Here is a 13,323-nt window from a genome sequence, read left to right as displayed (position 1 = left end):
CTTCCCATTTGCTTTCCTCTGTGTCCTGAAATCTGTGGGAGTTCATCCTCTGTCCTGTAATTTGATTATATGGTCCCTTCTCCTGAGGCTGCCCAAGCCCTTCTTAACAAGTGGCCTCTGCTGTGAGGTTGCCTCAAGCAGGGATTTAAGGGGCAGGTTTGGGTCTGGATTTAAGTGAACCAAAGACCTTGTTGGGGGGGAGGGGAGTGATTAAGCCTTTTATTAAGATGCAGCCCAATGCTTTCCCCAGGGAAATAATGCAGCTTCATCTTAAGTTTTAAAAATCATTCCCGCTCTTCTCCCAAAATGAGCCCCAGTAAGTGAGAGGATTGGAGGGAGGCCACAGGGCCCAAATGGACCCCTTCTTCCCTTCCACTTCCCGCTTCCCTTGCTGAGTCTTGAGACCCAGCAGCATGGGCCGTGCCTGACCAAGCAATACATCTGGAGAGTTCTGTTTAGTAAGAGGTACTTAATGGGTTAGTACTGAAAACACAAAGCAATAATTTTTGTTACTGAGACAAGAGTCTATGTCTGGGTTTTTTTAATATTTCCTAATTAAAGAAGAGCTGCATTGTATGGGTTTTATTTTTATTCTGTATACTTCAAATTTGGGTCTGCAGACAGCGCTTTCTTCCCTCTTGGTACATGCGCTGAGCTGCTTCTGTGCCCCCTTCCATGTACCTCCCAGCCCCACTGTATTGCCACTGGGCTGTGATTCGCTCTCCAGCCAGTGCTGCTGCTGCCCAGAGGCTGGGGCTCCAGTTTGAGGGTGGGCATTTTTTAAAACGAAATAAAGCTATGTTTTGAAGCCAGTAAGTTATTACACTCCAATGTTTGTTCTCTCCACACCTGTAACCCTTTTTCCAGATTTCAGTTTTAAATTCCTAATAAATTATTTGAAAATGGTCCTTCACAGTTGTGTTATATGTATGAGTGGCTCTGAATTGGGGAAGGCTTCACACAGGTTTGGGGATGCTGGGAATCTTGCCCTGTGGTTGGCAGACAAGCCTGGGATCCACAGTCCTGGCATTCAACTCCCAGCTCTGGTACATCCCTTAACTCTCTTCTGAGCATCTGTTTCCCATCTGTAAGACAGAGAGGATAATTTTTCTCCACCTCACAGGGGTCATGCATGGATGTCTGTGGATTCCAGAAAGGGAGAAACACACCAGGAAATCAGAAAGCCTGGAAGTATTCTTTGGATTTGCTGAACACAGCAGAACACGGGAGTTAGATTGCAAGAAAGCAAATTGTGGAGAATAAAGAAATCTAGTGAATAAAGAGCACTGGGAGGAAATATTAAAATCTGCTAGTGTACAAGAAAGTTGGGGAATCCTAAAAAGCACTCTAATACACAACAATGCTGCTGAGAGAAGAATGCAAATAACAAGCAGCAGCTAGTATAGTTTCATGAAACACTGTTCAAAGATCTGCTGGTGAAAGTAACCCCAAGAGTCCTGATGGAGTCTGCATTTAATGGAAATTCTACTGTGTTGTCACAGCTATCAAGGTGGGAGGCTTTGGGATAGACTGATCCATGAAGACCAGAGCTTTCATCTAGTATCCTTCAGTGACAGAATGAAATGTATCCTGTTTCTCCTTGTTTGGTGTCTGGGTGGTGCTACTAACTCGCTTTCCCACACTTTAGGATTGGTTGTCTGGAAATCACCAGACGCAATTGCTCAGACTTGAATTGTACCTGCCACATGTGGGCCTTGTGCAAATGGGACAGACAAAAATACAACATACACAACCATCGAGTTGTTCTTTGGGAGCACACACGCTAAAACTGGAGAGGAAAGAAACTCTAGAACGTTAAGGCTTACAGGCAAAAGGAAAGGGCAATAAAAGGAATACAATAAGCTAGCTAGAGTAGTGGAGAACAAGAAGGCTTACAAGTATATGAAAAGTGAAAATAGTAGCAGGAAAGACAATGGGGAAAAAGTGAAACTAATGGTGATTCTAAAGCAACTGAGATACTGAATTGTTTTAAATCTGGCTTTAATAAAGAAGAGGTTTGGACAATTTAGTCATGAGAATCTTGAATTATGACTTGATAAAAAGCAGGGAAGAGTACTTCGAAAATGAACACATACTTAAGCAAATGCTCTGAATAATCTGTATCTCAGGGTGTAAAGGGAATTAGTTAATTAACTTTCTGAATCAATGAGTGGGAGTCTTAGAGAACTGGGGAGGAAACCAAGAGTTTAAAAAACAACAAACAGCACATGGGGGGACACACAATGAGGAAAAAAGTAATCCTGGTAGTTGCAACCAGTAAAACTAGCTACAGTCCCTTAATACAATTATAGTGAGAATCTGAGCAGAGGCCTAGAATTTAAGACAGTTCTCCAACCCTTTCTCTAGCCCTTGAGCAGTTCCACCAGTGTTTGAAAAAGTAGGAGCACTAGTGTAGACTGGTCACCCAGTGGTTTTGACACCATGTTAACTAGACCTACTCTGAGCAGGCTTAGAAGACAGGTTGGTAAGAATGGAAGTGGTCAGTCTCCCACTTTTGCTAGTTTTGGTGTGGGGGTACAGGTACTAGACATAGTGGGAGAACTGGCTAAAAGTCTCAGTGTAGTTGCATCCCTAGAGGATAATGGAAACATAAGTAATAAATATGGCAAGTTTTTATTTATAAAAATAGTTCTGGAGACACTTGATCACACAAAGCACAAAATGAGGAGCCACAGGAAACACAGTACCTGGAATATCTGGATATTAGTAAAGCATGTGAATGAAACTTGTCCATAAAAATTGAGACATTGAAAAGTGTCAGATGGACCACAGATTAAGGGGAATGATGATAAAGTATTGGGTGGGTTGTAGGGAGCTGGCTAGTGGGGAGCTGCTTGTGTTTAAACCCACTTTTATTTAATATCATTTATGATCTGGAAAGTAGTCAAAACTCCATGAGAGACGTGACTGGGTGCTCCCATCACAAGCCAGCACTGGAAAATCAGTATCTCTGAGATAAATGATAACCAGGTGGGTGAGTTAAAAATAGTGGACCCAATTCACCCCTGGAATAATTTTGCTGAAGTTGGCGTTACATTAGAGATAAATTTGGCTCTCTCTCTAAGTTAGATGGGTTGTCTTTCCAGGAGTGTGAGTACCATGCCACCTGCTTATTCCTGGAATCGATTCATCAACAGTTCTTTCCATTAGCAACTCTGTCATCAATCTGATGACATCTGACTGGAGAGAAGTGGATGCAGGTGTTCCCAGAGCAGTCATGGGTCAGCAGGATCATAGCCAGAGAAAGATCTGGCGGTGCAGTGCTAATTAGAGGTGCACTTAGTTAAGTCTGTCATGCTAGAATTGCTCTTAATGTGGGGCACTATATTCATCATTCCTATTATACACAGTGTATTCAAGAGAACAAAACATTTGTGTTTTCAGGATGGTTTTGATGCATGGGAGAAGGGAAATTTTAAGGTGCTGGTAATTCTCCACTGCCCTCTGGAAAGGGGTTTGCAAAGTCGGTTCCATTGGCCAAATACAGGCCAGGTATATCTACAACACTGCCCTGTGCATTTTTAGTTCTAATGCTGCCTGTGGAGATGGCAGGTCCCAAGATGCAAAGTGCCATCTTGATCCCAGCAGCCTGGGAAGCACAGCATGCCATTAAAAATTAGGTTGGCTGAAATCTTCTCCATTTCATACAAACTAATTGTGGCTAGTGCATTTCTTTTGGCAAGATGCTAATGTAGCCACAATTCTGTCAAGGCAAGGGCTACCCCTGCACAAGAATGAGCTCAATTTTCTGTTGGTGCCCCCTCCCAATTTGCATCTCAGTGAAAGTCCTGCTGGATCTTTTCTGAATTCTGATATGGAACTGCAGGCTTAGTAACTGATAATTCTTCAGACCATTCCTTTCTACATTTCTCCTCTGTTTACATCCTACCACCAATATCTTCCATGTTATGGCTGTTCCCTGCTTCTGCACCCTAAGAAGCTGAGAGACATTCCAACTCCCGTGGTTCCTACCACTTGCCAAACATTTAGTGATCACAGAACTGGAAGGGACCTCGAGAGGTTATCTAGTCCAGTGGTTCTCAAAGCTGGTCCGCCACTTGTTCAGGGAAAGCGCTTGGCAGCCAGGCCGGTTTGTTTACCTGCCGTGTCCACAGGTTCAGCCGATCACGGCTCCCACTGGCTGTGGTTTGCTGTTCCAGGCCAATGGGGACTGAGGGAAGGGTGTCCAGCATGTCCCTCGGCCCGTGCTGCTTTCTGCTTTTTAAAGTATGCAGCTGGCCTGTTGGCTCCTGGAAAGGTAACTGCTGACCTTCAGCCAACTTTGCTATACTCTGTGATCCCACATCCCCTGACAGAAGTCTGCATTTGACAATGTAAACACTGCCCTGTTATCATACTTGTGTCAAGGTAAGGCTGTAATATAAAGAGACTGATGCAGACCACAAAGACTATATTTTTCATACCCTGCTGAAGGAATGAAATTCATCCTGCTCATTCTGATGTTTTCAGGTATGACTACATCATTTACTCACTCTCACGCCCCAAGTCCGTCTATCTTGCACATGTGTCACGGACTGGAGGTCTTGGTGGGTACGAACTCAACTTGCCACACATGTGGCAGCAGACAGAGGTAATTTATGGAAAGTGACAGTTTGACAATGAGCTCATCCACTTTCAGAAGCTGCCTCTGTGACACCCCATTTTTGATAGGCAGGAGCATTAGCGCTTTAACTTCAAAAACCCAAAGAAGAAAGCTATTTTCCCACCCTCCCCCATATCCCAGTCTTTCAGATCTGATTAACATCAGTTTGGTTGTAGCTACAAGGGAACCAGATTGGGCACGTCTGAGACATGAATATGTATTGTCAGGTATAACTCCCACCTGAGTGTTTGTGTTTCTTCTCAGTGGGTGCGGCCAATGCCGCTACCATCTCCCGGGCTCTGTGGCAGTTCCGTGCACTAATCAAATGCGCCATCCCGAACAGCAACCCACTACACGATTACAGTAACTATGGCTGCTACTGTGGCCTCGGAGGCAGTGGAACACCAGTGGACACCCTTGACAGGTTGGTGAGACTTTGCCTTCTCAAAACCCTTCCCTCTCCTTGCAGCTGTATCTGCAGTTCTTGCTGTCAGCCCTTTCCCAGGTGCCCCTGCCTGTAGGTGTTTGGAGAACATTCCTGGCTAATATGACATCCTGTGCCAAGAAATGGGTTTGTATTGTATTTCACTGTGTCCATTCTCAGGGGTTACGCATCATCCAAGCAGCTCCCCTTGTTTCACTCTTCTGCTGGTGGTTGCTATACTGAAGAGCTGAAGTGAATGTGTAGTAGCAACTCTTGTAGTGGTGCTAAGTAGCAGCCAAGAGAGAAACAAATCAGGGTGACCAGATTTAAGCATACATCATAGGGCTTTGTACCCAAGTGATGCCACTGCAATGCTACTGATGTAAGTGCATGTGCAACAATAAGACTGAGAATTTGGCCCCTTATCTGGCAGATTACTTTCCCTTCAGAGATGCCCTACATTTGCTGTCTGATCATTGTGCCCTTTTGTTCAGAGTATTGTCTAGACCAGTGTTTCCCAAACTTGTGACGCTGCTTGTTCACGGAAAGCCCCTGGTGGGCCAGGCCGGTTTACCTGCCGCGTCCGCAGGTTCGGCCGATCGCGGCTCCCACTGGCTGCGGTTCACTGCTGCAGGCCAATGGGGGCTGCGGGAAGCGGCACCGGCCTAAACAAACCGGCCCGGCCCGCCAGGGGCTTTCCCTGAACAAGTGGCATCCCAAGTTTGGGAAACACTGGTCTAGACAATCCACCCTAGTTAGATAACTTAAAACAAGCCAGCTGAGCTCAAGCCTGAGTACATGGTTCTGAATGTATTCCCCATTGTTTCACAGGTGCTGTCAGGTGCATGATAACTGCTATTCTATAGCCAAGAAGCTTTCAGCGTGTAAAGGACTTCTGGACAACCCTTACACAGAGATATATACCTACAGCTGCTCAGGCACCACCATTACCTGTAGTAGTATGTCTGCCTTCTCTTATTTCACTTTAGCCACTGGTTTCTTTCTTATGGGGGTTTGATCTAAGCTGCATCTCCTTCAGCAGGAAGGTGCTTCCTAAGCAAGCTCCCGTCCATACCATTACCCACTTCAGCAGAGATGGTGTTTGCCAGGAGTGGGTATATCTCCCCGTAGAGACTCTGTAGCAATCACATTCTTCACAGCATAGCCCATAGCTCTGGTTTGAAAGGCCTTAACTCCTTGGGATCACAGGTTCATATCCAGGACACACATCAAAGGACAAAGCCTTTTGTCCTGCTAAACTTAGTTCCACACAGTGTCTGGTGCACAGAGCTCCCATCTCTTCTTGCTAGCTATTAAGTTTCATGTCAACTCTTATGAGAGGGGGTTTGCCCAAGAATCTTGCCCATAGTTTCCTCTCCCCCACTGTTGAGGGCTATTTGACTGTAGCTCTTTATCCCTGGGGTGGCTGCATTTCAATAGTGGTGTGTTTGAAGTATTCTGGAAAGCACCTTGAGAGCATTTCAAATTAAAAGGAGTAGGTATGAGAGTGAAGGGAAGGAGTATAACTATTTAAGTTTATCAGTTTCACTAGCCAGCAGAGAGAATCACCTTGGCTGCCTCTCCTCCCTGCCACCTAGGAAGATTTAAAGTAGTCTGAAACTGCCTCTCTTAATACAGCTATTGCTTAAACATTTGAAAACTGAAAATATGTAACATTTCCATGATAACCATAGGGATACCCTCTGAGGCTGGTGACACCTAAAAGGGGATAGGCACAATTGACACCTCACAGGGTCAGGACTAGAGCAGTGGGTAAAAAGAATAAAATATCTGGTTCAAAACAGCAGAAGTTTTGGCCTCCCCAAAGTGCTGCCATTGCTTGGAATAAGAAAAGCTGTCCCATTACCAGAGGCCTTCTGAGTTTTCACCTTCCTCCACAGCATGGGCCATGCACTTGTTAGGACCATCTTACTAAATCCTTTCCCTGCCACTGCAAGGCCCTTGGTGCAGCCGGTCCCTCCTGTTCTCTGCGTGGGGCACATCACCATGTAGTCTTGCAAGGGCTGCACGGTGTTGACCTAATGCTGGCTGTTGGCTTGGCGTGGGTGGCTGGGAGGGGTCTGGTGGCCTGTGCAGGGCCGGTCCCAGCCAGGCCTGTAGACCCCAGGGGGGGTGAGGCCACAGCTTTTACTGGCCCAGCTTGTGCTAGGGTAAGAGCCAAGTTTTGGGGCGGTCCAAGGCTCTTCTTCCGGGGGCGCTCTGTCCTCATCCTCACAGGTAACGTGCCCAACGTCTAGGGCCCGGCCGGAGCGCTCCGAGCGGCCCACAGAGGCTCTGCCCCCACAGCCCGGGGGTGCCAGACGTGCCCTGGTGTCGTTTCCCCCCCCGGCTCCAAGGCCCGCGCGGGCCGCCCCGCGCTGGGCTCGCCGCACGGGGAAGGAGCCGGCCTAGTGAGCGGCCCCTGAGGCGGGCCAGGCCCGTGGCCGGACGCTCGCTGGCCGCTTTGCCCTCGCTGACGCCGCCTCCTTTCCCCCCGCAGCCAAGAACGACGAGTGCGAGATGTTCATCTGCGAGTGCGACCGCAAGGCGGCCATCTGCTTCTCGCAGGCGCCCTACAACCCGGAGTACAAGAACCTGGACTCCGCCCTGTGCGGCTGACCGCCCGCCCGACCCCGACCCCGACCCCGCGCAATAAAGCCTGGCACCGCGCCGCGCCTCCCGCCTCTTCCTTCCTGCGCCCGGCAACCGCCACCAACCGCCCCGCGGGCCCGCTCACGGCAGCGCGCCAGAGTCGGCGGGGGCATTGGACCCGCCCGCTGGCCCCACCTACCGGCCGGTTCGCGGCAGAGGGCGAGGCGACGCACGCCGGCTTCCCCGGAGTGACGTAGTAACCCCGCCCTCCCAACTGTCACACCAGCGCTTTGTCACGTGTGCGGCCCACGCGCCCACCTCCCCGATTGGGCCGCTAGGGACACGTGTTCCGGGAGCCGCCGTCCCTGCAATAACAGCCGCTACACAGGAGACAGGGAGTTCGTGAGCCCCGCCCACTCCCGGGGTAGGGGACAAGGAGCCACGCCCACTTCCCCGCCCCCATAGGAGACCTAGACCGTTCTCTCACTGTCCACCCCCACAGGGGACAGGGAGCCCCGCCCACTGCCCCCATCGAAGACTGAGCCACGCCCACTGCAATTCCCTCTCCCTCCCCCCACCCCCATAGGGGGTTTGGGGCTGCAGAAACTGATCCATTGCCTCTTCCCTTCAAGGGTATAAGGGGTGGGCAGTTTCACCTGCTATGCCTTCCCCAGTGTTAAGTAGACTGGTGGGGCCAGGTCTTTGCTTGAGGTGTAATGGGGCCAAGCTGTTTCCCTCCATATTTTCCAAGTTGCTGGATGGCCCCTCCTTACCTGTCAGGGAAAAGGGGGGAGTGAGTGGGGGTCATCATGGTCCAGGCCAGCCCCACCAGTGCTTGTGGGTCATGGTCCTCTTGCACATGGCCTGTCACTCTGTGACACCCCCATGTCCCACGGGGGCACTGGCTGCACAGGGAGGTGGGGACAGAAGTGGAGGTTGTGGTACTGTGGTCACACTCTGGGCAGGAGAGTCTGAGGGGGCCTGCTCTGCTGCCGCCTCTCTCTCTTAGGAGAGTGGATTTGGCTCCTCAGCGGCATTGAGCCAGCTCCTCTCCCCAGCTGGAAGTCACTTCCCTCAAACAGGATGCAGGTCATGGTCCCAGCTGCCCTTGGGGGAAAATGCCTGTGTGCAGAGGAGCCTAAGAGATGCCCTGCCCAAGAGGATCACTTATCTCCTTATTTTCCTGTGGGAGGATGTTCTGTCCTGAAGCTTCCAGCAATTTCAGCAACTCTTATTCCCTACACAGACCCTCGCCAGGAGAGGTTGGCACTAGGATAGCTATGAGCTCCTACTACAGCAGCAATCTACCCTCTTGTGTGTCAGTGTCAGGGCCTCAGGATGGGAAAGGAGGGTGGCCTCTACTTTTCAGTCGGAAGTAACTCTGCTGGCTCGCTTTCCCATTTAGGATAGCTTTACTGCCTGTCTTTCTCTAGCGAAGCGTAGGATGGAGATCTTGGATGAGTTTGACAACGAATACCCCCTCAGTATGTCATTCTGCAAGCTGATTTCCCCTGAGGACTTTGAGGTACAGTCTTTATCCTACACTGAGCAGTGCCTGCAAGAACTGTATACAAACATGGAGCAGAGCCCAGGGATCTGTGAGAGGGTCATGCGAAAGCGGAAGCAGATGGAGAAAGAGGCATCTGGCCTGGCATCATTTTTAAAGGTACCTGCAGTGCCTTCCTGACTAACAGCTCCCCCTACCAAATATCTGAGATTATTGGGGGAGATTTTATCAGGAATAACAGCGAGAGAGCATGTCTCTCAGAGCCAGGAACTCTTGACCACTCTAGTAATGAGACAAATCACCTTGTAGTTTTGCACCAACACTCTTTCCCTGTTTCTGCTTAGGCTGCTGGTATCTGTGCCACAAGAGGAGGGAAAAGTCTGTTTTCCAAATTGTGCATGAGCTTTCCTGAAACCTGCATCCCTCTCAGGGTTCCCCCCTGCCTCCAGCATGGAAAAGCCTAGATGTAGCCTCATCACATGACCTGGATCAATCTCTTCTGGGACTAGGGAATGAAGTGCTAGCTTGAGACCACCACTCTAGTCTCCACCTGTGTGTTGACTCTGATTCTCAGATCGCTATTTGCAAAGTGGTCCAAGCTTTAAGGGGAGTTAAATGTTACTGAAATCACAGGTTATGGTGATATATGTTCAGCCTGGTCAATATGAATCCAGTCATGCGATTTCCACTAAAGGGAATTATGGGAGCAAATTCCCCTCACCCCATGGAAAAATTACTCTCTTTTTTAGGAGTTTTTTATGTTTGTTTGCTGGGGGAGTGTGCAGGGAATAGAGACTGGAATCGACAGAGGAAGTGATACTGAAGCTATTGTTGTACTTCCTCCTTTTCCCTGTAGTAAGGGCTCCTTAGGTTGACTCGGATACACTCGCCAGCTCTCTGTCTGCTCTGTGACATTAACTTTCCCGATTCCAACCCACATGAATCTAATGGAAGCCTGAAGGCACCTGACCATTCTGTGTATGTCACCACTCTGGCAGTGTAAAGGGACCTTAAAGTCAGTGTAAATATCCCCCTGAGACTTCCCCTTGTGCAGGGAGCTGCCTGAGCAGTGTAAAAGCTCTACCCCAGTCCTTCTCCTAGTCCATAGCATTGAGGGGATGGCCAGATTTCACAGCACTACAGCTGTTCTCTGCTTAACAGGGAGCTATGGGAAGCAGAATGTTAGAGCAGCCCAGAGGCTGCTGCAACTTACACTGCGAGCAGGCACAGCCCTACTCAGCATCAGAATGGGGGGGGTAAAAAGATAGCTTCAGGCTATCTTTGTGATTTCAGATCACTAACGCTCCCATTGCACACAGAGCCTGGTTTTCAGTTACTCTGTTCCTGTACTTGGGGCAGGGATGGAAGCTGTGAGAGGGACAAACAGAACATCAAAGCCATAACAGCTGGTATGTGGGACACTGGAGAGATGGTGAGGTAGTCTTGTGAACCAGCATTCCACCTTGGCTATTAGACAGCAGTACCCACTGCAGAGGTGAATAGCAGTGCCTTACCCTCCATTTCCCCCCACCCCCCATGTTGTTTTCTAGGCCAAGTTTTTCTGGACACTTCAGGGAGAGATGAATTACTGTAACTATGTGGGGATTGCGGAGATGCAAGAGAAGGTGGTGGAGCTGAAACAAGACATGCAGAAAGTGAACAGCTATGCTCGGGGTAATCCCTGTGCTTCAGTCTCCATTTAGACCTGTGGCACAACTCTTGGAAATTTCCCTTCTTGGCTCTTCCTCCCAGACTCCCCTCTCTCCATCCTGTGGCTTGTGATGCAGAAGAGAAAATGCAGCGATGTTATAACAGTGCCTTTCCCTATTGGGAAGGGATAACTCAGGAGTCTAAGCACAAGCTTGAAATAGCTAAGCTCTCTGAAACAGCAGGCTTAAATCCACCCTTCATGCTTCTGAGGCAGTTTCATTTAGCTAGCATCTCTCTAATGATTTTTATCCATAGATCTGAATGCTTTACAAAGGGAGATAAGCAGTATTATCTCTGTTACCGATGAAGAAATAGCCGCAGGGAGGTGAAGTGACTTTGTGAAGGTCACACAGTGAGTTGGTGGCATGGCTGTGAATTGTACCGAGGTCTTCTGTCTCCAAGTCTAGTACCTGGACAACACAGCCTCCCCAGTTTGCCTCATTGTCCTGTGCCAAAATTTCCCTTTCATTGTGCACCCATTGTGTGCCACTCTCCCACCCCTGAGTTAGCTATGTTTTAGTGGTGGTTTATGTATAAAAGTTTGTGAACCACTTTGGGATGTCTGGGATGAAAGGTGTTATAGAAATATTAGATGTAATTGTTTGTTAATTAGCTGTTTGGATTCTGATGGCCATTTTCACCCCAGTCTATGATATAGCTCTGATGTTTCCTTCTCAATCCTCGGCCTGGTAGTTATATTAGCAGCTGGTATAGAGTGGGAGAGGGAGTGCAGGGGGTGCGTGTGTGTGTGCGTGTGTGTATCAATCTACAGCACTTCAGCATGCCTCACACTAACTCTGTGGATCCTCCTGATGCACATTAAAAGTTCCCTAGTGTGTACTGACATCCTACAGCTTGAAACAGAGAGATTGGGGACTGTCCCTCATCATTCTGATCTAGTTGGCGGACAGCAGCTCTGAGGTCTGCCCAGAAGCCTATACAACTGTATAGTTTTGAACTACTTAGAAGAGCAGGGAAAGGACAGCCCTTGACAGGGAAGTGCTCTCTCTGTATCCCCACTCTAGGGTCTAATTCCATGCATTATTAGGTAGTCTGTGGTAGCTGCACATGCACCTCAGGCCAGGCTGGGGGTAACAGTCCAACTAGAGGAGGCTGTAAGCTACACGTGTCAAGGTGTCCAGATGCTAGAGATGAGTGAAGGATGGAGTTGCATCTCATGGCCCTGCCCAGATCTAAGGTGTGTATTTTGGGGCTCATTGGGGAAATCTTTGCTCAACATAAGAACGGCCATTCTGGGTCAGACCAAAGGTCCATCTAGCCCAGTATTCTGTTTTCCGACAGTGGCCAATGCCAGGTGCACCAGAGGGCATGAACAGAACAGGTAATCATCAAGTGATCCATCTCCTGTCACCCATTCCCAGCTTCTGGCAAACAGAGGTTAGGGACACCATCCCTGCCCATCCTGTTTAATAGCCATTGATGAACCTAACCTCCATGAATTTACCTAGTTCTTTTTTGAAACCTGTTATAGCCTTGGCCGTCACAACAACCTCTGGCAAGGAGTTCCACAAGTTGACTGTGCGTTGTGTGAAGAAATACTTCCTTTTGTTTGTTTTAACTTGCTGCCTATTAATTTCATTTGGTGGCCCCTAGTTCTTGTGTTATGAGAAGGAGTCAATAACACTTCCTTATTTACTTTCGCCACACCAGTCATGATTTTATAGACCTCTATCATATCTCCCCTTAGTCGTCTCTTTTTCAAGCTGAAAAGTCCCAGTCTTATAAATCTCTCTCTTACAGCAGCTGTTCCATACCCATAATCATTTTTGTTGTCCTTTTCTGAAGCTTTTCCAATTCCAATATATCTTTTTTGAGATGGGGCAACCATATCTGCACGGAGTATTCAAGCTGTGGGTGTACCATGAATTTATATAGAAGCAATATGATATTTTCTGTCTTATTATCTATCCCTTCCTTAATGATTCCCAACATTCTGTTCGCTTTTTTGACTGCCGCTGCACATTGAGTGAATGTTTTCAGAAAACTATCCACAAGACCCCAAGATCTTTTTCTTGAGTGGTAACAGCTAATTTAGACCCCATAATTTTATATGTATAGTTGGGATTATGTTTTCCAATGTGCATTACTTTGCATTTATCAACATTGAATTTCATCTGCCATTTTGTTGTCCAGTCACCCAGTTCTAAGAGATCCTTTTGTAGCTCTTCGCAGTCTGCCTGGGACTTAACTATCTTGAGTAGTTTTGTATCATCTGCAAATGTTGCTACCTCACTGTTTACCCTTTTTTCCAGCTCATTTATGAATATGTTAAATAGGACTGGGCCCAGTACAGACCCCTGTGGGACACCACTATTTACTCTCTCCATTCTGAAAACTGACCATTTATTCCTACCCTTTGTTTCCTATCTTTTAACCTATCTCTTTCTCTATGCACTTTGGAAAGATTATGTCCAGCACAAACATGAGTCCAGCATCTCAGTTGCC

At 48.1% G+C, this 13,323-nt stretch overlaps 1 protein-coding gene across 1 annotated transcript; it reads left to right on the top strand.

Moving 5' to 3' along the window:
* Positions 1-4,457: 4,457 nt before the first annotated feature.
* On the top strand, positions 4,458-7,667 carry PLA2G1B (phospholipase A2 group IB). Its single transcript, XM_074973069.1, has 4 exons — positions 4,458-4,491; positions 4,889-5,048; positions 5,880-6,007; positions 7,549-7,667. The coding sequence occupies exons 1-4, from the start codon at positions 4,458-4,460 to the stop codon at positions 7,665-7,667; spliced, it is 441 nt and encodes a 146-aa protein (XP_074829170.1).
* The last annotated feature ends 5,656 nt before the right edge of the window (positions 7,668-13,323 follow it).

The sequence above is a fragment of the Natator depressus genome, chromosome 15, assembly GCF_965152275.1.
Source record: "Natator depressus isolate rNatDep1 chromosome 15, rNatDep2.hap1, whole genome shotgun sequence".
NCBI classification, from domain to species: Eukaryota; Metazoa; Chordata; order Testudines; family Cheloniidae; genus Natator; species Natator depressus.
This window is presented reverse-complemented; position numbering and strand designations above follow the sequence as displayed.